At 32.9% G+C, this 23,696-nt stretch overlaps 1 protein-coding gene across 1 annotated transcript in view; it reads right to left on the reverse strand.

The window, feature by feature from the left end:
- LOC129233580 (serine/threonine-protein phosphatase 6 regulatory ankyrin repeat subunit B-like) overlaps positions 1-23,696 on the reverse strand; it is a 56,412-nt gene that overhangs the window by 29,272 nt on the left and 3,444 nt on the right. Inside the window, exon 2 of the mRNA XM_054867590.1 lies at positions 15,004-15,058. Coding sequence (XP_054723565.1) covers positions 15,004-15,018 — 15 coding nt within the window. The 5' untranslated portion in view covers positions 15,019-15,058. The remainder of the gene's footprint in view (positions 1-15,003; positions 15,059-23,696) is intronic.

Here is a 23,696-nt window from a genome sequence, read left to right on the forward strand (position 1 = left end):
TGTAAAAAAATCTTAGATTACTTTCGTGAAAAACAACATTGAAATGAAAAAAACAATCAATTTCAAAATATGTATGTATATAACTTATTTTTTTAGAAAAAGAATTTTTAAAGTCTGAAAAAACCCTTAGTACTTGTATAATCTGAGGCGACAGCGAATAATACAATGGCAAAAAGTTGATTTTGATTTAAGATTCAAATTTTGCAATTAAATTAAAATTGCGAAGTAATAACCCTTAAACTTTTATCAGTATTAATTTAAAAAACAAAGATTTCTTCTTAAATTGTGATTACAGTATGCTATTTACTTTAAGACGAGTAAAAGCAAAAAATCTAAGGCATTAATGACGGCTTTCTCTTTGCCTGTAGGTTTGTTTATTTTATGTAGCATGGAATGTGTGAAAGGAAAATTCAAGCAACATAAACAACTTTACAGACACAGAAGTAATCTGGGAAGTTTATCCCCCCCACCCCCCTGTGGTTAATAAGTTAAGATTCATTATTTTGACGTTGAGGAAAAAAGATAAACAAATAAGCTGACGGTATATAATTGTCTCATTAATTTTACTTCTTTTTAAACAGATAAATGGTGGAAAATGCGTAGCAAATTAAGGTACTTAATTTTGCAAAGCAACAAAAAGATTTTTTCTTCACTTGATCAATTTTCCCTGAATTTGTTATTTTTTCGAAATTCCCTGATTTTTCCCTGATTAAAAAAGTTTCCTGACTTTTCCCTGATCTGTCGCCACCCTGTAAACGTTAACTGAATCTTTACTTTGCCTCTTCGACGAAAGAAAGCAAAATTTCAGAAAATTTCGGAGTTTGAACGGGGCAGAATCGTTGGCCTTTGTGAAGCTGGATTGTCTTATCGTGAGGTAGCCGCTCGTGTGTAGCGTAACAGCACCACAATCAAGCGTGTTTGGAAGCAGTGGACGGACGAGGGTCGGACAGCTCGGAAATCCGGGAGTGGACCCCAAAATGCGACGTCAGCTCACGATGACAGACACCTGGTGCGTATGGCGCTGAAGGACCACACAGCTTCTTCTAAACAATTGGCAGCACAGTGGTCAACAGCTACAGGTGTTTCATTGTGTGCTTCATCGATTCGGAGACGTCTGATGCAGCGTAAGCTTCACGCAAGGATTCCTTTATACAAGATTCTTCTCACGCAAAACCATCGCCGCCTGCCGCTACAATGGGCCAATGTGCATAGGAGCTGGCGTGCTGATTGGCAGCAGGTCGTCTTTTCTGACGAATTCCGCTTCAATTTGTGGCACCATGATAGCCGAATTCATGTCAGGCACTATGCCGGTGAACGGCACTTTCCGGAGAGCATTATCGAACGCCACAGTGGACGAACACTCGGAGTTATGGTCTGGGGTGCCATAGCATATCATGGACGATCACAATTGCTACGAATTGTGGGCAATTGCTACGAATTGGCAGCCCCAATCTATTTCTTTCCTGCAAGGATTGCCAGGGGCTGCATTCCAGCATGATAATGATCGTCCACGTGTCGCCAGGACTGTCAAATCCTACCTTGATTCGCAGCAGGTACAGCTTCTTCCTTGGCCTGCATATTCCCCGGATATGTCACCGATTGAACATGTGTGGGATTTCGTTAGGCGGCGTCTCGCTCGTGATCCTCGTCCTGTTGCTTCGACAGACGAACTTTGGTTGCGCATACAAACGATATGGAATACTCTTCCGTAGGCAGATATTCAAACTCTGTGTTACTCTATGCCGAGTCGTGTAGCAGCTAGCAGCTCTTATTGCGGCGCATGGTGGCCACACAAAATACTAATTTATATCCCTTTTTATTGTTTGCTTGGTTTGAAAATGTAATCATTTTTTTGTACCATTACCACTCAACTGTGTATTAAATTTCATTCAACTATGATGCTTCCTTCATGGTGTTGCAATTTTCACAAACAGGAGTGTACGTGGTCGTGTAAACATTAGTGAACACGTTCATATATGAGTAGATACATGCATACACGTGCCTACTCAAGTATATACGTATATACACGAGTATATAAGCATGTATACGTGATTATACCTACAGGAGTGTATACGTGTCTACACGAGTATATACTTGTCACGTGCATGAACGGTATATACACGTGTAATCGAACATCATATGTGTGTATGCACTTGTATCTCTAGCATATACGTGCATACCTGAGTATATACGTGTACAATAGACGTATACACGCATATATAAGTGTACATACACACATACGAGTACACACGAGTTAATTCGTGAATACATCCATTGCGTGTTTACGTGTCTACTGATATATATATTTATATGTATATATATATATATATAGTGAAACACGAGTATTTTTTTATACGTATGTATACGTGCAAACACGATTATATACCGTACAGTTAGGTGTATACACCTGTACATGCATGTACGAGGGCTGTTCAATAAGTAATAAGACTAAATTAACAAAAAATACAGAACAACTTTAATCGTCGTTATTTACATGATTTTTTTAAGAATAACTTCTGCAGGACTAAATGCATTTATTCCAACATTCTGTCCACTTCTTAAAAAGTTGTGAACGTTAAGTTCGTGAGAGCTTTATCAAAACCGCCTCAGAAGAGTACAGACATGCTTTGCTGCTTTCAAAATGTTTGCCTCGTAATGGTTCCGTAAGTTGAGGAAACAGCCAGAACTGACAGATGTAAAATAATTATGAGATTCTCCTAGATAATAATAGCAGCAGTGTTAATCATTGTCTCTGTGATGGACGTTGAAGATTGTCCCTCACGTTCAATACCTTCCATATCCTGCCTGCCTTCCTTAAAAGCTTTATGCCAGCAAAATGTACGGACTCTAAGCATTGCTTCATCATTGAAAACTTCACGTATCATATCAAAGATCTCCGATGCTGATTTTTTCTGACGAAAACCAACTTTAATCGCATAACTTTGTTCTAACAACGCTTCCATTTTGACAACTGGCTGCGTCTTGTAGGCGCTTGCCAACATGTTGGCATAATTAAAGTTAAGTTTAAAAATCCAAAGTTTAAGAGATTTAAACTAAGCCAACATTAACTGGCCATGTAATGTCAAGTTGGAGACAAGCAAAAAACATGTTTCAGAAAAATACATTTATTAAATATGACTAGAACTATAACACAATATCCCCATAAAAGAACACCCCCAAAATATCACAACAAAAGTGGTTCCAATAAGTAAAAGAAAAATGTCACCAATCTGTCGATGTAGTCACTAGCCAGTCCGAAGGATCCACGTCCAGAAGCACAAAAAGTCCCCCGGATCACACTTCAAGAACGCCCGTAACAGGAAGGCAACGTTAGACAGTTCGGAGATTGGTGAACAACTCAGGTAGACTTTTAGGATCTCACTTCCCCGGCAATATCAATTGGCCGGACACAACACAAGTGTTTCTTCACCTGGACTCATTCTAATTCCAGGACTTGGAAAATTTCAATACTTGAAAAGCAAGGTGAATATCCATCACCATTCACACACCACTAAAAAACCCCGCTAGCATCGCAGGGAAACCCCCCCCCCCCCACACGTGAGCCGAACTAGGCTTCACGATCAAAACAAAACTGGGGATCGTTGAGAGAAGAGAGAGAGAGTGATGCCACTCGCCTCAATATATATGTTTTATCAGCCAATGAGATTCCATGCCTCGATGACGTCACCACACGAACTTCTACTTCAACCATCACTCATTTCTTTATTCCACTGCCGCAAATATTCGTACTCCTCTCCATAGCACGTGCGGTCAACAAGTGGAATTAATCAGGTGACAACTCAACTTTTTCTGAATCGACACATCGAGACATGCAATCTTCAATGGTTTTAGTAAACAGTCGCCATTAATTATGGCGTGGGGGAATTGTCGATTGAAGTGTTAGCACCAACTAGTTGACTAGTTCTACATTTTACCAGACTGGGCTTAAAGTAGGTACATTTAACTTTAAAATATATTCATTAAATTATCGGCTGTGGACCGAGAATAAAAATAATATTTTATGCCAACACAACAGGCTTCAATTAAAACACGTGATACTCAAGAACACGAGTCTGTACACGCCAACTATCGGTATATTTTGTTAATACAGACAACAGACAATTCTCATGCCACAGGAATTAACGTTCCGATGAGTGGTTTCGCGGCAGTAAAATTAGTCTTATTTCTTATTAAACAGCCTACGTATACGCGAGTATATAAGCTTATGTGTGCCTACAAAGTGAATCCAAGCTCTAAAAAAATCTAAGGGGTGTGAGAGGGGAGGATAAGAAGCAAAGAATTATAAGGAACTTACGTTCACTGACGCGCTACATGCACACAAAGCCAGAAACTGATGGATGCGAAACAAATCACAAATTTGTTACACAAAGATGATTTTACCCAACATTTTAGTTTTTAAGAAATATTTAGAGCAGTTGTTAAAAGTTACAGCCTGTAGTAGCTCTAATACAAGCATCGCAACAAAGGCGCAGCGACTGATGAAAGTTTTTCAAAAGTATCGTCAAGATCGGACTGGCTATGTGGGCATTTGAGTAAATGCCCGGTGCGCAGCTTCAAAAGGCGCCGGTCGACCAACGTCGTTTTTCTTATGGAAAATTTTATTGTAATAATTTTTGTCAGTTGAGAAATGAAGATTTTTTTTTTGCTTGCAATAGAAAATATCGGAAAGGGAAAAAAGCTATTGTTAGACTTCCTGTAATTTATTTCCGGGGGATTATTGGGGGGGATATTATTATCGGGACGGAGGAGGCGTAGAGAAGAGATGGCCCTAGGGCAGAGGGTTTAACTTTCCTTCACACCACTCACATTACAACGTAGATCTTGCAAATGAGACACATGTTTTTTATTCATCAGCAGAAAATTATCCTGCTTTAGCAATATACAGTACTCAACAGTCAACTCACATAGAACAACTTATTTGTTTCCAAAAGTGCTTCGAGGCCCCGCCCTGTCTATGTCGGAAGATTTTTGCTTAAGGCCCTTCTGCAGAACGCCGTGTTTTGAGATTTCCAGTGTCCGCACAAAATGTTTCGTTTTAGCTCTGTGTGGACACATCTTTTACATCGGGGAAAAAGAATAATTTTCCGTACTTCAAAAAACTATTTTGTCCACTTTTTCCCTTAGAAATGTATAATGAAATCAGTTGATCCGTATACGGCTTCCATTCATCCAACATGGTGCAAAACGCTATTTTTTTTTCATAAACTGGACCAACACAAAGTCATTAAGGACTATGTGATTGGTAATTTGAATTGAAAAATAAAAATAATGTGTGAAATGATAGAATTCCTTGCAAACTGATTTTTCACCTTTCAATAAGCAAACTTATTTAGTAAAAAAAAGGCTTAAAAACGTGCAAAAAACACACAAAATCCTTTCTAAATGTATCCATAATTTTTATAAAGCAATTGATAAAGAATAAAATCCCAAAATTTAATATGAGAAATAAAAAAATATAATTTTATAAAGGAACTTATCACTTCGTAAGAATCAGTCACTTATTTTGTAAATGAAACTTAATACAGTGCCCGCCACTAATAAAATCACTGGATTATGAAATCAGCCGCTTTATGGAATCAAATCTGGAAGAACAGAATCCTTTCTATATCGAAACATGTTAGGTTTATACTTCAATAAAATCATCCTCGCCGTTTTATAAAATCAAACTTTTGGAGATTATATGTTAATAATTCTCTGAATAGAACTAGGATTTTATTTTTTCTTTCAAGGATTTAAAATATTGCTGCATTAATAAAATAAATTCCACATAAACAAAAACGGAAAAAAAAAAGGTGAAGGTTGTGCGTTTTTTTTTTCCTTGGGAAGTTGAATGAAAAAAAAAAAAAAAAAAGAAGAAGAATGAAGCAGTCTCACAAGAATTGTTTCAGAGTCATATATTTAGTTGGTGCTGCCTGTTTCCACTTCGCAGAACTGTTTCGACATGCAGCCCTGCTCACTGACCACTGAGTCAATCTGTTCGTGCTCATTCAGCTATCTACAGGGGTTGACAGTTCATTTTTACAATTGAGTTAAAATTATTAGCTAGCAAGTCGTGACGACTTGTGAAAGTTTAGTTCAAAATTTTGAATAAGTATGACAAGCTTCCTAAATGTAGTTAGTGTGATGCTGCAATTAAATTTGGGATTTCTCAATCTTTACTTTCAAATTCTCTTATTCAAACAACAACAAGTCAATATTTTAAGACCCTTGTGAAATTTTAAAAATGTACCTTATGTAAGTTAAAATGTCAACTGTATTATGCAACTGAACTAAAATAATGCAATACAACTCGACTAAAAATAAAATACAGCTAATCGTAATTTCTTTCTTTTTAAGAGTATTTATACTTAAAAATCTTTTTTTTTTCAGTGCATGAGTGCCGGTTTATAAAATCAGCCGCTTTATAAAATCAAATGTCCTCAGCACGAATGTGATTTTTATAAGCGGCGGGCACTGTATATGAAAAAAAAGGACAGAAAATCATACTTATCAAAATTAATCTAAGAAAGGCAAATAACAAAAAATATATCAGGGGTTCTCAAACTGGGTGGCGTGGCACCCCAGGGTGCCGTAGAAAGAGGCGAGGGGTGCCGCAAAGTGTCCATGTTACTGATATATTACATATTGAAAGCGCAAAATAAGCTCATATAGACCAATAAGGTCATCCTCCCATTGTTTGATTTAGTATGGTAAAAATTAGCTAGATCTCAATTTCATTGTCGTCAGAAAAATTAACTGAGAGATGATAAAAGTTTTATCAACAAGCAATTTTTAATTACCAGACAACAATGTAGCAAACGTTATTTCAGAAGAGACATGTCAAAACTACCTGATCTTATTTTTTGATATCTTTTGTTTCTACATGGATCACTGTACATTACTAGTTTGAAAAAATGTTATTAAGTGTTCTTGCAGCCTAATTTATGTAGTTGACAAATTCAAAAAGAAAAATGTCCTTGTATACCATCATTTTTTCTTGTGATTAAATAACCTAGGTAAGTACATTGTGGGTCAATAAGACCATATTCACTTTATTTTCACTCCAGTGCCTTTATAATAAGACCCCAGAGTATCAGATGAAGGGTATGATCTTATGCTGTATGTGCAGAAATTTATATATATATATTATTTGCCCCGAATGTGTCGATTGACCTTAAGTTTCCTTTCTGTTTAAGTAAATATGAAAATTTTGGTAATGCTTTTGAGGTTTTCAAAATGTGTTTCAATGTTCATGTTTTTATGCTGGCTTTTTTTTTTTTTTTTTTCTCAATTCTTTTTAGTTTGATGATAGTTTTTTGGCAATATTTTTTTTTTTCGTCTTCAACTTGGCATGAAGTAATCCTTGCCCACAGAGTTTTCCTTATAAGGAACCTGTGTTTCACCCCTATAAATCGTCTTTCTTTGTTAAAACTGCTAAGAAACAAAATGAAAACTTCAATTTCCCCTTGGTTTCATTGTGTTCTTATTTTTCATGAGTCATCTCGTAAATACGCAGAAGCTGGATCCAATTCAAATATAAGTGAGCGATATACCAGTTTATGAACCTTAAGGTCGCCTCATTTGGCGCACTTACCTTAAATAATAGAAATAGACTGGGATGTTGTGAGAAAGTTCTAAAAGGGTACCGCGAATCAAAAAAGTTTGAGAACCCCTGAAATATATTATAACTAACTTTTTATTTTTTTTCACTCAAAGCTGAAAAGGATTAGTGTGGGGATGTGTCCACAGAAGTCCCATTCCCATGTGTCCACTCTAACCCCATGGAGCATTTTTTTTTCTTTTAAGCCTTTTAATTATTAATCAAAATTATACACTGCAGAACTGAATTTCAAAATATATATTTAATACATTTATCTACAATATATCTCTCCTTTTACTTGAAATAATTAAAATACGTAGTCCCCAATCTAATAATTAAGAGAAAATCCAAAATTTACTTTTCCACCATGAATACCTTCTTTTGTAAATTGCTACTAAACTATCAAGTGTTTTCTCAGGAAAATACACATGGAAGTGCATCTTGGTGTTGTCATTATGAATAAATTAACAGAGAAATTCTAGAAAAAAAAACAATCATTCCAGATGTCCACACTAACCCCTTGTCCACACTAGCCTCCTTTCCCTCAATTGAATTTTTTTTTCTTTTTTTTTTTTTTTGTCATTATTATACACTATTACGTATCTTCCCATAACAGTGAAATCCATTGAGGCAAAATGCTTTTTTAAAAAGTTTTTTTTTTTTTTTTTAACTTAGCCTATTCTTGTAAGGCTGGCATTTTTTGCTTTTTGATACTACTTGCCCAACTTACTGTTATGCTAATCATAAAGTTTGCAATATAAAGGGACATTTTAATGCTCTGTGACACATATATGATAATTTTGATATCTATTTAGTTTTACTTATGGCATTAATACATTAAAGTGAGACTGGGGACAGTTGATCCCATTTTTTGTTGGAGCTTATAACTTTTAAAGTAAGAAATAACAACGTCAAAAAAGCACAAATTGCAGATTATTGCAGACATGTGTTTTGGCATTACATGGGATGCCTTTTTCAATGAAAAAAGTAATAAGCTTATGGATGAAAAGACATCGGACAAAAATCAAGAGCAGATAAGCGTACAGCTTAAATGATAAAAATAGCCGATTAGCCAGACACCCAATGAGAAAATTATAAACCAATAAGGAACCAATAGGAACGCAAACAAAGACCAAGAGCTCTCTCTGAGGTACAGTAAAACCGAAAGAAAGAATTCAATTGGACAAAGATTAGGCCAAAGCTTAAACAAAAAGAAAATGTCACTAACCGTGAACCGCAAGAAAGGAAAAGCTGAATGGAAGAAAAAAACACCAGAAATAAAATAAACAAAAATTTTTGGAAAAGGAAGAAATAAAGGATCAATAGAAAAAAAGGGGGGGGGGGTGTCAACCATGACAAAAAAGTAAAAAATAAACAAAGCAAGATAGATAAAAATGAATGGAAAAATAAAAAAGTATGCAAAATAGAAAAAATGGATGGGGAAAGGACAGTGTTAAAGATATGAGAGCCAGACATTGGAAAAATATGGAACTGCTTTAAGATTCCTCAAAATATTATGGAACTAAGTTCCTAAGTCAAGATCTGACGAATTGGGGCATTTTTGGATAATCCGAAAAGATCTTGGTGTCTGGCTAATCCGCTATTTTTACCGTTTAAGCTCTACGCTTATCTGCTCTTGGCTTTTGACGGATGTCTTTTCATCCATAAGCTCATTACTTTTTGCATTGAAAAAAGCATTCCCTGCAACGCCGAAACACGTGTCCGCAGTAATCCGCAATTTGTGCTTTTTTGACGTTGTTATTTCTTACTTTACTGTTCAGCACAAAGGTATTTATCTTATCACTTTTGTTTGATTCAATGAAGCGTCAAAGGTTACATCGAGAACACTTTCCCCCCCTCAAAATGCTATACCGTTTTTAATATTTATATACTAGAATTAAATATTTTAAAGAAAAGCCAAAACTTGGTAAAATAATCAAGTCTTCTTTGTGTACGGAGACTTGATACCAGTTTGCAGGAGACTTGATCCTGGGGCAAAAGAGTGCTTATATGTATTTTCACTTAGTGCTTATATGTAAATACAAGTCAAACATTTATATTGTGACATGGTTATTATTTACTCATTAACCCCCTTGCAGTTGGACAGTCGAAGAATTGGGTCATTCCATATCAAATCGATCAAAAAAGTAAGATTTTCAAGTTGACCCCTTCCGATTTTTCTAAAATTTTATACAGAGGTAGTGTTTGGTAATAAAAGTAAAAACCCAAATTTTTAAATTTTTGATACAAATATTCTTTGATAGGGGGTCATTACAAAAAATCGAATTTTGGTAGACGGAGTAGCTTTTGAACACATATAACTTTTGTTCTAATTGAACTACATGTAAAAACTTGATACCATTGTAAAGCTCTTAAAACGAGCTTTAAGATGAAACAAAAATGAAATCTTAAATTTTGAAGGTCATTCAAAATTACCTTTGACCTTGAATATTTCCAAAAGTTATAATTTTAAATATCTGAAAAAAAAATATAAACTGAGTAGGTTTAGTTTTAAAGATTAATTTCGCGTATAGTTAAATTAGTGTTTAATACAGGATTCAGTGGGTTATCAGTTACGTTATGTAGTTGTGTATTGGAGGCCCCGACTTCAAAAGGTTATTAAAAATTAAGAGATTATATATAATTAGTTAGGTATTTAAAATAATTCATCGTATAGTAATTTAAATCAGTGTTTATTTTATAATTCGATGTTTAGTTTAGTTGATTTTTGTACTGGAATTGTAACATACATTTCATTTCTATGTTTGGGTAGGAAACAGAATGTAAGTGAAATCAGTTATTTTTTGCTTTTTAGTTCCTGGGTATTTTTTTAAGGCAGGTTTTTTTTATTTAAAAGTAATTTATTTGTGCCAAGTTTCATGTTGGGACAACACTGGGATCATGCATAAATTAACAATTTTTCATTTTGAAGGTCATTTGAAATTGACCTTAGGTATTTCCAAAAGTTATTATTTTAAAAATCTCAAAAAAATACATATTATACACATAATTGAGTTCTTTATTTGTGCCAAGTTTCATGTTGGGACAATTAGGGGATCGGCTATAATTTAATGCTTCATGCAACGGGTGTTTCACGATAAATTTGAAAATAATGATATAGCAACGTTTGGCAAACGATAAAATTAGAAATGTAAAAATATTTTTAAATTATATTTGCTTTTTTTTTAAAATATCGTCTGCAGATTGACTTACAGTTGCTATTTTCCCCGCCTGTGATGGAGTGGTCCCGGGTTTGAATCCCGACTCAGGCATGGATGTACTTTCTCTCTCCTGTCCTTCCTTTGTGTGAATGTGTTGTTATGCTGTGATTGGTTGCCTACCCTATTAACGGGTCCCTATGGCATGTGTGCAGTTTTGCATAATATAGACGAACGCGCGAACGGCGTTCGCAGAAAATTTTTGGCTCTGCAGAATTTTTTTTTTTTAATGGAATTTTTAAGAAAATCCCATAGCTCTTATTTCTGTTAAAGCCTTTCTCCAAAAGCCTTTTAAAGCACACGTGTAAAAAAATAATGGTTTTGGCAGTTTTCTTCAGCTGATGAAAAATAAGCAAACTATATGTTATCGTAAAAAAAATTAAATGATTTAAAGCACTTTTTTTTGTCTCTTTCATATTTGAATATAAATTTAATTTTTTATTCAAGGGTGAGTAAGGCAAAATAATTATGTGCAGAAAATTTTCCAGTTAGGATTTGTGTTCGCAGAAAGCTTTTCATTTTATCTAAGTCTGCATGTATGTATTGTGGAAGATGGACTTCACACCAAATTACCGCACAGTTGGAAAAATGAAGCAGCGCACCCCAAATTGCCAGCCTTGCTGGCACAAGACAACAACAACAACGTTCTTCTCGATGAGTTGAATCAACTTCTTAGTTGATTCAACTCTTAAGGACATTGCCAAGCGTTCGTTTTCCACGAGTAAATTTGTTGAGTCAACTCTGCTCAGTTTTAACAGCGTTGTGAGGTATTTTTAGAAGAAAAATTGAATCTACGAAGTTGCCTCGTGTGAAGACAATGCAATACTCCAGTCAACGACTGCCATAACATTGTGTGCATGAAGACTTGAGACCAGTTTTTACCCAAGTGCAGAAACTGGAAGGAGATATAAAATTGCAGAAGCAGAAAGCAACCTAGCAAAGCATTGTCAGGAAGAAGTATATAACTGTTAAGTCAAGTTTGACGGCATGGATAACTTGTATAATTATTTTATGTAATTTACTCATTGTACATCACATTGAATGAATTTTTCATTTTTCTAATGTTATATTATCAGCATGATTATGACACATTTGGGTGCATATATTTGATCTTCAATTGATGGCAATTTATTTTTGGCCACTTGGAGTAACATTTATTTTAAATTATGCATGATCCCAGTGTTGTCCCAACATGAAACTTGGCACAAATAAAGAAAATTACACTGTGTACAAAATATATTTTTTCAGATTTTTAAAATTATAACTTTTGGAAATACTCAAGAACAAAGGTCAATTTCAAATGACCTTCAAAATGAAAAATTGTTAAATTATGCTTAATCTCAGTGTTGTCCCAACATAAAACTTGGCACAAAAAAAGAAAATAATAGTACGTTTGAAAACACTCTAGGTCAAAGTTCAATTCAAATGACCTTCAAAATGAAAAATTGTATTTTTGTATCAAGTAATATATCATTTTAAAGCTCTGAATGTAAACTTCAAAAATATATAAAGTTCAAGATTCTAACTTGATTTGTTCCAGAGTTATGGTCAGGCAAGTATGAGCCGGTGCAGCAAAACATTAAAATTTCGACCCCTTATATCTAAAAAACTACAACAGCTAGAGGGTCAAAATTTGTTTTTTTTTATACCACTTAGTGAATGGGTATGAACCTGCAAAATATTGTTATAATCTGTGAGCACTCACTTTTTAGGTGTGTGATTTGACATGGAATGACCCAATTACATATTAAATGGACGAGATATGTCGTCATAAACTGCAAGGTGGTTAAAAAATGAACTAAGTTGATGATGTCAAATTAAAAACTGAAACAAAAAAAAAACAATAGCTAATAAAAACAATTTAACAATCAAAATTGCCTAACAGGAAATAACCATCATTGCTAAAGAAACTAATACTTTTTCATCAATCTTGATTAAGTATTCAGCAAAAATTAAAAATGTCCTAACCATCTATTACATCTACTACTAAGCTTATTAGATGCTTTAATTTCCAAAATAATTCTTAAAATTCGAAAACAAATATTCTTTTCATTTTCATTCCAACCACTAATTTCAGATGATTGTTGGGGTCAATTTTGTAATATTTTATTGTTTGCGATATTAAAACACTAATTCTGCTCATCACTAATAGCATGTAAATTAAAGTTTAAATATAGTTTTGATATTTATTTTTTAGTTTTCACAAGCACTTTATCAAGATTTATGACAAAATTAAATTGTTGATTCTTTAGCAATTATTTCCTATTAGAGTTGATTTTGTTTGTTAAATATGTTTTGTTTGTTAATTTATTGTCTATTGTTTGTTTTATTTTAGTTTTTAATTTGACATGATAAATTTGATCTTTTTATGAGTAAATAATAATCATGTAGCAATAATGAATGTTTGACTTGCATTTGAAACACATATAAGGACTCTTTTGCCACTATTATCAAGTCTCCTGCAGACTGGGATCAAGTCTTCTTGTACAAAAATTTGATTCTTTTACTAAGTTCGGTTTTTTTCTTTATAATATTTTATTCTAATATATAAGTTTTAAAAACGGTATAGCATTTTGACAGGGAAAAGACTGTTCTAAATATGTAACGTGTGATGCTCAATTAAGTTATAAGCTCCAACCAAAAAGGGATCAATTGTCCCATGTTTCACTAAAATGTTACTAATGTCATATGTAAAACTAAATAAATACCAAAATTTTCATGTATGTGTCACAAAGCATTAAAATATCACTTGCAAACTTAATGATTAGCATTAGAGTAAGTCAGGCAACTAGTATCAAAAAGCCTACAAGAAAAGGCTCGGCTCAATGGATTTTACTGCTATGGTAAGACACATAGAGTATAATAATGGCAAAAAAATATTTCAATATGTTGTTCGGACAAGAAGTTACGATCATTTGAATATCAATAAAATATGACATTTTCTATACTTCGGTCTAATGTAACTGAAAGTACATTGGACTTGCCACAAAAAATTATACATTTTTTAAAAGTACTTATACTTGCTTTTTCAAGCGATACTACTTTTGTCGCGGCAACTGAAAGGTGCAAGCTGTTTTTAGACCTCAAAAATGATAAAAAACGTCGAAAATGCAACTTTTTTGTGACCTTCATTGACCTTGTGCAACTAGTTGCCTCAGATTTATCATTTATTATATTAAGTTGGACCTTTCTATAAAACAAATTTAGAGGTAAACTTTTTCCGAAAGAGTTGTGGCACATAGCAATTTCTATATCTCATAAATGCGCTTAATTTTTAATACCGCACACAAGCCTTTAGTTATCCAAAAAACCGAACAGCTCAACTTTAGAACCAAAAATTTTGGATTTGGTCTTTTAATAAGATGAAAAACAACAGGTTATTTTTTTGAAAAAAATCCAAGATTGCATAAATCAACTCATGATGCTAGGTGTGCCAGTTTCTCAGAATCTTGCTCTTAATTATATGTTCTTGCATGCTGTAATTTTTTTCACAAAGACTGCTTACTTTCTATCAGATTTTTTGAACTCTCCTGTATTACTGTTGCTACTACTTGTGCAGAGAGGAGAGGTACTACAGAACTAAGATAGAAGTTTGGTAAGGCCTCATTTGGAGTATGCTGTTCAGTTTTGGTCTCCTTATCTTAAGAAAGATATTAATGTATTGGAAAGGGTTCAAAGGCGGGCTACAAGGCTAATAAGTGGACTTTCCCACTTAGATTATGATTCCAGGCTTAGAAGGCTAAAAATGTAGTCTTGAGCAAAGAAGAGACCGAGGGGACAAGATTCAGTTGTTTAAATTTATTAAAATTAAAGATGTTATGGGGCTGAAGTTTAGCCCTGAAAACAGGACAAGGGGTCATTGTTTTAAGCTATTCAAATCTCAGGCTAACCTGGAAATAAGGAAAAAATTACTACTTTAGTAAAGGTGTGGGGGGGGGGGACTTGGAACAGCTTAGCAGAAGAGGTGATAACGAGCAAGGGGGTGGATAGCTTTAAGAGGGCCATTGATTTTCACTGGGGATTGTAAATTGACTAGGACCAGTCTAGCTGGGCCCAGAGCCTGTTGCAGGTCGTCACTTTTGTATTTGTATTCGTATAAATTAATCTTTACCGCTCAGATTTAAAGTAATACCTTGTTTGTTAAAATATAATAATTTCGAAAAACAGATCATGAGGTTAACTTACCTGAGAATTGCCCATCTTCAATAAGACCTTAGCAACAACTTCTATAAGGTTTGAACTGCGTCAACGAAAATAAAAGGAAAAAATCAAAAAAGGTATAACATTTTCAAAAATTTTTAACAAATAATATATCATACAATACACTTTTCATTTCCCAATATTTCAAAATTAGAAGGATTTTAAGAAAATCTTAATGAAAAAATATTAAGCTATAAATACACCGCCAGCTCAGTCATTCCAACCACGGACTGCAGTTTTGTGCTTATTAGCACTCATCAGTCTGGAATAGGAAGTAACTGAGCTGGAAGTGGAAAACCTCTTAAAGGAACCAAGAAAGCCATACACTGGAGATCGCCTTTTGACCAGAAAGGCGATGGATGCTTCAGCATTTCAGATAGAAACATAGTCGCCATATTTGGTCATTCACAAGATGGAAGTAGATAAGATGCTTAAGTGCCTAAGTTTTACAAACAAAGCAGAATTGGATGTTTTATTTATTTAAAACTAATGAAAACTAAAAATGTGCAGCAAATCGTTTTTTTGCTTAATTTTTTAAAATAATTTTCTTGAGAAATGAAAAATTTTTATATTTAAAGTTTCACCTTATCCTCATTGCTTGGGGCCCAAAAGCGCTAAAAACTTTTCAACTAAAGTGTAGTCTCATGAGGAATTTTTATTTTTAATTATTTTTTTGCAACAAATTCAGAAATTTGTATTTTAATTTTTGGCGCAGTCGCCATGTTTGGGCATTCCAAAGGTGTTGGCAAGAAAGACTCTTTAATTGCCTACGTTTTCATAAACGGAATTGGATGTTTATTGCAATGCAAACGATTGAAAATTATGCAAAATTTGCCATTTTTTTCCTGATAATTCTTAATTATTGTCTTGAAATTGCAAAGTTTCATCTTTAGAATATTATCTTATCTTCATTGCTTTAGAGGCTAACGTGCTAAAAACCAAGTATTTCATCTAAATTTTAGTTTTTTTAAGGATTTTGATGTAACAAATTCAAAAATCTATTTATAAAGCATGAATTTTTCGCGTAGACGCCATGTTTCATCGTACGCAAAATGGCAATAGACGAGCCTATTACTTGCTTAAGTTGGCAAAAACAGAATTGAATCTTCACCTCAATACAAACTATTTAAGATAACATAAAATGTACAATAAATCATGTTTTTTTACTTCCTTTTACAAAAAAGGAAGTATTGCATTCGCGAAAACATTTTCCCTCAAAAATCGGCCTTAATTTCTATTTTGCTCACACCCGAATGAATGTTGGGTTTTTTTTTCCGACTCGACCACACGTGGATGTATGCCTAGGAACATACAGACACACGAAATATCCATTTTGACGATCCCTCCCGAGTTAATTACAACGAGTTTTCTCCTGACGTCTGTATGTACGTATGTGTCTCTCATAACTCAAAAATGGTATGTCCTAGAAAGTTTAAATTTGGTACATGGACTCCTAAAGGGGTCTAGTTGTGCACCTTCCCTTTTGGTTGCATTCGGATGTTCCCAATGGGTCTTTTGCCCCTTTTTGGAGGGAAATCATTGTTTAATTTCGATGTAAACTCAAGTGATGTTGTAATTTGGCGGACACTTGGCGATATATCGCCAGTCTTTTTGCCAAGTTTTGGACCCAACTTGGCATTTTTTTTTTAATCTGGTATCGATTTGGCCACTGTTGGTGATATTTAGAGAGTAAACAATTGAATCACATTAAAATCGCCAATAATGGGAAAATGACATTTAATTGGAGTAAAAGGAAGTCATGTGATGCACACATCAGCTTGTTTTTTTTTTTTAATTCGTTTCATGAAACATGTGATTGTTATCTGAACAATTGTATGGGTAATTCCACATCAAATCAACCATAGCCAAAACCTCATGTCTTCGGATTTTGCTGATTTTTGGCTCAAATGGAGTATTAGCACAACAGCGAAAATATACCAAGTTTTGGATTTTTTTGATCATTTGTTGTTGAGTTATAAATTTTTAAAGTTTTGACGAATTTTGCATTACTGAGTAATCTTAAAAAGGCCATAATTAAAAATCTATTTTACTTAAAGAGCTGAAACTGGTACTGTTTTGTTCAGTATTTAATGAGGTTTTATAAAATATGTGATATGACCTAGGTACTCTACCTTTTATTTTTTTAAATTTTTTTTATGAAAAAATTTTGAAATTTCAAAAAAACTCAAAATCGAAATTTTAAATTTTTTTGAAAAATATTTACTTTATTTAGTCTTATTTTTGTAACATTTATGCAAAATTTAATGATGGCATTTTTGTGGTATCATAAGGAAAAAAAATACTCATTCACATATTCTTCATTCACGTAACAATTCATTCTAGCTTGACCAGATTCATCACCCAAGTGTGTGTGGGGGGGGGGGGGGGGGGCGTGGTGAATAAGGTGCCATTAAGATATTTAAGGGGGTGTTTTTTTAATGGAGTCTTTTGTTCTCTGTGAATGGGGTTTCATTCCGTGGGGTGGGGGTAATGGGATCGCCACCCCAGAGTTGATATCTTTATGTAATATTATTTTTGTAATTTGTAAAGTTTACTCATTTATTTTTTAAGTAGTTGAGAATTATCAGAATTAAGACATGATTAATTGTAGTTAACCAGGAATGAAAACTTGTGAAATATTTTTTCATCCTTAAGCATAATTTGTGTAAGTGGAAATGATTTTGCAGTATCTACAAATGAATCACAAGTCTGATATATATTAAATACTATAAAACCAAAAGATGAACAAATATTTTGTTTAAAGCTAAATAAAGTTGTAGATCATGTAATAATTACCTTATGTATCAATGACAACACTCATACTAATAGGAAGAATAGGTTTTAAGAAAATCATTTATGTGGTTCATTACAGACTTAATTTCTCTTGGTTTCATACATTTGGCAAAATAATTTCTTTATCTAAAACTATTTAAAAAATATTTTAATGAAAACTTCAAATGAAAAGACAAGTTCTGAAGTATTTTCTAACACTAATTTTTTTTTTTTTTTTTTTTTTTTTTTTTTTTTTTTTTTTTTTTTTTTTGACTGTTCAAATCCAAATAATGATCAAAAAAATTTCTTTGAAAGGTGAAAATTTGGCATTAAATTTTACTTTTAAGCGCACAGAGTTTCATGCATATTGTATGTTTCAAAATTTATGCATTTTTTCCCCCCCTTGTTCTGACTGTATTGTGGATGAAGCATAGTAATGCCGACAAGTGCGAGGGTGTTAGAGCCATTTATGCCTTCAAAGTACTCTAAGGTTTCTTTAGTTATTTTTTTCTCTCATTATTTAAAAATTATTTAGAGTTAAGATTCATATATACTACCAATCCGTGATGCATGATGTATCTCTATAAATTTTAAGTAACCAAGCAAGCAAATTAAGTAGTAGGATGAAGTTTTGGCTGAAATATGCTTTTTGGGATACTTTCAAATGTAAAAGATGGTAGGGGGAGGGGGAGAATAATGACAGTAATATAGTTGGGTTTTTGCTCCATGTAATGTTTAAAAAACTTAGTTTGTCTGCTTTGTGCATTTATGTACCTATGTTGCATTAATTGGAAACATGGGGAGGGGGGAGAATTGGAATACTTGCAGCATATTAAAAAAATAATAATAGTTTTGATAACTTTTTTAATTTGGTCTTCATCTCTAAAGCTTTGCTGGTAACTTTGCATGAATTGAATTTTGCATTTTACAATAAAATGAAAATACATGAAAACATTTGTGTGTGTGGGAGATTTGGCTGTACAAAAAAAAAAAGCATTTTGGTTTAAACCAAATAACCCTATATATTTATAATATATATATAGGATAAAAGCACAGTAAATTTGTTACTAAAATAGTGCTTAAAAAAGGTTCAGTAAATCAATTTTTTAAATGAAAAATTTCAAATTTAATTAATTATTTTTTCAATTAATAAACTTTTTCATCAAAAAAATTGCTTGTACTTGTTGTAAATGCTTGTAATTGCAAAGTACTTGTTTTTTCATGCAATAGCTATGGTTTATACTTGAATTACTCTTAAACAGATAAGGTGTTTTTTATAACTAGAATTTAAGCAACTGTTGAAAGAGGAAATATTTTTTTCCTGCATGATACCAAAAGAATGCCATCTTGAAATTTTGAGTAAATGTTGCTAACAGAAGGCTAAGTAACATATATTTTTTTCAAGAAAATTAAAAATTTCGATTTTGAATTTTTACAAATTAAAAACTTTTTTATTAAAAAACATTTTTTTAGCAACTAAGCTTTGCTATATATTTTTGAAAACCTTATAAAAGACTGAACAAAACAGCACCAATTGTTGACTTCTAAGCCAAATAGTATTCTAATAACAGCCCTCTTAAGTTTTTAATCAATGCAAAATTTAGGATTCCTCCAAAATTTAAAAAACACATAACTTTGCAAAGAATTGTTGAAAAAATTTGAAACTTCAGTTTTTTCATCCTGAAGGTAAGTATAATAAACAGACAAAAAATCATAACAATCCAAAACATTGACCTTCAAAATTTATTTTTTATTGGTTGATTTGATATGGAATGACCCGTATTTGATCCTCATTGCTTTGGAAGCTTTGCTATGAACTAAAACATTCCTTTAAAATGCAGTTTCCTGCCAACTTCTCATTTACTAATTTATTTATTCATTTAAAAAAAAAATTTAAAAATCTATTTTAACTTACATTTTTGATGTTTAAATAAATATGCATTGAATAACTGTTTTTCATAGTGCGCAGGATTCTATTTATTTTTGTGAAAGTAGTGAAAATTGCCCCCCCCCCCCTTTTTTTTATACTTTGAAACTCGGCGACAGTAGTGGTGGCTACTATGTTTTTTGGGTCTAGTGGCCACTTGGAAAATTTTTGAGACTTGACCTTTAACAGGGACTTGCGTATTTTATGAAAACCAAAAATAAAACTAATAATAACGCTGCAGATTATTTTCAACTGCCCAAAATAGTGTCGCAGACTGGCTAGAAAGTTTCTGCTACTGGGGTCCTTGGTTAAAAAGTTAAATGCTGAACCCCTGCCTGAATTTTTTTTCCTTAGTTATTTTAATTGCTAGACAAATAACATTTCTAATGTAATTTAACATGATGTAGAATGGTAGATAAATATTGATACTTGAGAGGTGCCCATTTCTCAGTGAGTGATGACTCCCTCCCCCCTTCCCCAAATACTAGAATAACACTCAACAATGATATTCTCAACAGAAAAAAAGAGGGAAAACACTCAACTTTAAGTGTCAATGATACAGTTTCCACCATCTCAGGAATCTAAACTTTCGTTTTTACAAAAAAAAAAAAAATTCTTTTGGAAAAATTATTTGATTTTTCACAAAAAATGGACCCTGTGAAAAATTCTGGACAGAACCCCCGACTCAGTACAACGAGCAAATATCACGGTCCCTTTGTGCTTGTTTTAAGAGAGTTCGACTATAATACTCTTTAAAGGAAAAAATAACTAAAAAGATCTAAAAGGAAGAAAATAAGCCGAAAAATGAATAGAAAGAAACTTGATTCGGCTTATGATGTATAAAGCAATTATAGTTCATTGTGTAAGATATTTCTCCGTTGCCGAATGGTAAGATACCTTTTCCATTCCAAAATTGCGTGTTCTCTTTCAGCATGTCAAAACATTTTAAAGTTATTAAATTTTTCCAGCTACAGCACTGTATATATAATTAAGGTTTTACCAATAAACCAAACCTTGTAGGGGGGAACCGGGGTAAAATGGGTAGCCGGGGTAAAATGAGTATAGTTGCATTTTTCTTGATTTTATTCTACTGGACAACATTTTTTGAAAATAAAAAAATATGATGAAAATGTTTACATATCAGGCAACATTTTGACTTGAGGAAAAAAAATCTAGCAACTCATTTACCAGGCTTGGCAACAATTTTATTTTTCCGAACACAAAGCAATGCATTTATAGTGAGTGATAAACTTCTTTCTAGAAAAATTTAAAGGAAGAGTTTTGGAAATTTTTCATTTGGATTTGATAGAAAAAGAATTTTTCTAACAGAAAACTCAAAAAATAAGTAAATTTTAATATTTACAAAAATTTTGTAGTACTTTTAGTTGCACGGGGTAAAATGGGTATAGCCAACATTTTCGAGTTAAAGACATTGAATGCATGAAGATTAAAAAACTTAATTATCTTTGCAAGACAAATGTTAGATATTATTCATCTTTTAAACTAAAAGCATGTTTTTAAAACGTTTTATAAATAATTACTCTTCATTTATTTGTCGTATTTTAATTACTATAACATGCCAATTAGTACTTAAATGTATTATATTTTTTGATTATTATCGATATAGTTCATCATTACTGTAGGTTAGTAATTTACTGTAAGTTTATTATGTATATGATTCATTGCTACACATTATAAAACATAGTAAGTATTGATAGCTAATATGATGTCTTTTTTATTTCCTTTTAAAACCACCAACCCCATTCCCAGAACACAGTCTAAGTACAACCTCACATACAATCACAACAGAATCCTTATGCCTCATAGCAAAGTTGTACAGAATAACTAAATCCTCCTACTATACCTCTTGGTTCACAGTCATTTTTAGCACTGGTAAGGAAATGAAAAATTTACAAAAAAAAAAGTAAGAGTCTAAACAAAGGTGGGAGATGTTGTAATTACAGAGCAGGTGGCTGCAAGATTGTACACAAACAGGCAAGAGACAAACAAAAAAGCAGAAAAAATAAATAAATACACATAAAATAAATAAATTTAAAAAAAACATTAACAATAACTGAAGTAGAAGTGAAAACTAGTGGTTCTCCTAGTTGTTAATTCCAGCAAATTGGCGGCAGGGGCCGTTGTTAAATTTGTGGAATTCATAGGTTTAATCACTGAAATCTCAGCTGAAGGTGACTATACTGAGAAGTTTGCTACAAAATCATCTGCCAAATTATCATATATACTCCCCAAGTTGACATTTATGTTGTGCAGGCATCACAAAGTTGTAAAAATACTATCTCAGCCAAACTACAAGTCTTTGCCAATGCGCCTTTTGTTCATAAATTTGGTTCTGTAAACATTTTTTTGCGGTTGTTTTGGATTAAAGTTTTTATCCTCCAATGCAATTATACTCAATTTAAATTTTTTTTTCTCCATTAGTTAGTAGTTCAACTTTAAGCAACATATATCCATTTTACCCCCAAAGCACGGGGTAAAATGGCAATGGGTATATACAGGGGTAAAATAGGTATACCCCTTTACGCTAAATTTAAAGCAAAAAGTTAACACAAACTATGCCCAAATTAGACCTAAGATACACAATGTATAGAATATTAAAAAAAAAACACAATTATATTTCATGATATTTCTGCTATGGGTCACTGAAATTAAAAATGCTGTTTTTTATACCCATTTTACCCCAGGTGACTCTATAACAAAAAAAGTAACAGCAAATCTATCAGTAGCTCAGCCAGGGTACAAGACAACTTAATTTAAAAAAAAAAAGAAAGAAAAACCTAAAAATATTAGGCAACTTAAAAAATATTCCACATTACCAATGAGAACATAAAAAAAGCAACACTTTTTACCCAAGGAAAAAATTAGACAGTAATAATCAGTAAAAAATAAAGCCAAATCAATATAGATGGAAGTGGATAGGGATGTTATAGAACAGGGGCAAATCCAGGATTTTTTCTCACTACCTATTTTGTTAAAAGTATTGTATCAATATTCTATTTTTGTGAAAGTTTTTTTTATTAGCATTGAGTTTGTTATCTTTTAAAGGCATATTTTAATTTTTGTTAAAGAACATTACAGCAATTTAAACGTTGAAAAGTGCAAATGTTATTTACTACTATTTGTAACGGGGGTTTGGGGGGGGGGGAGGGGGAGTTTAAGAGGTAGGGAAAAAACCATTGTATCTCAGCTCAATAGGCTTTATACTGTGTACAATTCAGGAAATTATCATCCCCTAAAACTGATGCTAAAAGATGGCGTAAATGCAGTTTGCCGAAAAAACATAAAAATGTGTTTAATTCTAGAGATGAGACGGGTTCAGCCCGGGCTCGGGCTCTAGAACCTAAAATGGGTTTTGGGCTCAAGCACAGATATTCAATCGCCAATCTCCATACAAATTCAAAACAAATCAACATTTTCCTACTGTGAGAAAATGAAAGGAACATTTAAACCAGTTCAATCAATGCCAAATTTACTCCCCCCCCCCCCAAAAAAAAAAAATTAATTAATAAATTAACGCTTATTTATAGTGTTTTTACTATTGCAACATGTCATACAGTAATGCATTTGAAGTGGAGCATTTTAAGAAAATTTCGAAACTTCTCTCTGTTAATGAAGAACATTTGACGTAACATTTTTCATTAACAGAGAGATCATGTCAGATTGTAGAAGGCTCGGTTTCTGATACAAGAAAGTTTTCTTCGGGCTTGGATTTTGGTCCGAGGCAATATCACTCGGGCTTGGTTACAAATTTTCGAGCTTGGGCGGGCCCGGGCTCTCAAAAATGAGCCCGAACTCATCTCTATTTAATACTATGAAAAAGTTGTTACCTAAGCGACTGTTCATGTAAATCATCTTAGCATTTCATTTTATGAGTAAACTGTGTTTTTAACAGAAAAACAAGTTTTCTATTTTAGAATAGATTTTTGTAAAACTTTCCCTTTTTTAATGTTGTTTCTAG

This window comes from Uloborus diversus, unplaced genomic scaffold (assembly GCF_026930045.1).
Source record: "Uloborus diversus isolate 005 unplaced genomic scaffold, Udiv.v.3.1 scaffold_54, whole genome shotgun sequence".
Taxonomy (NCBI): Eukaryota; Metazoa; Arthropoda; class Arachnida; order Araneae; family Uloboridae; genus Uloborus; species Uloborus diversus.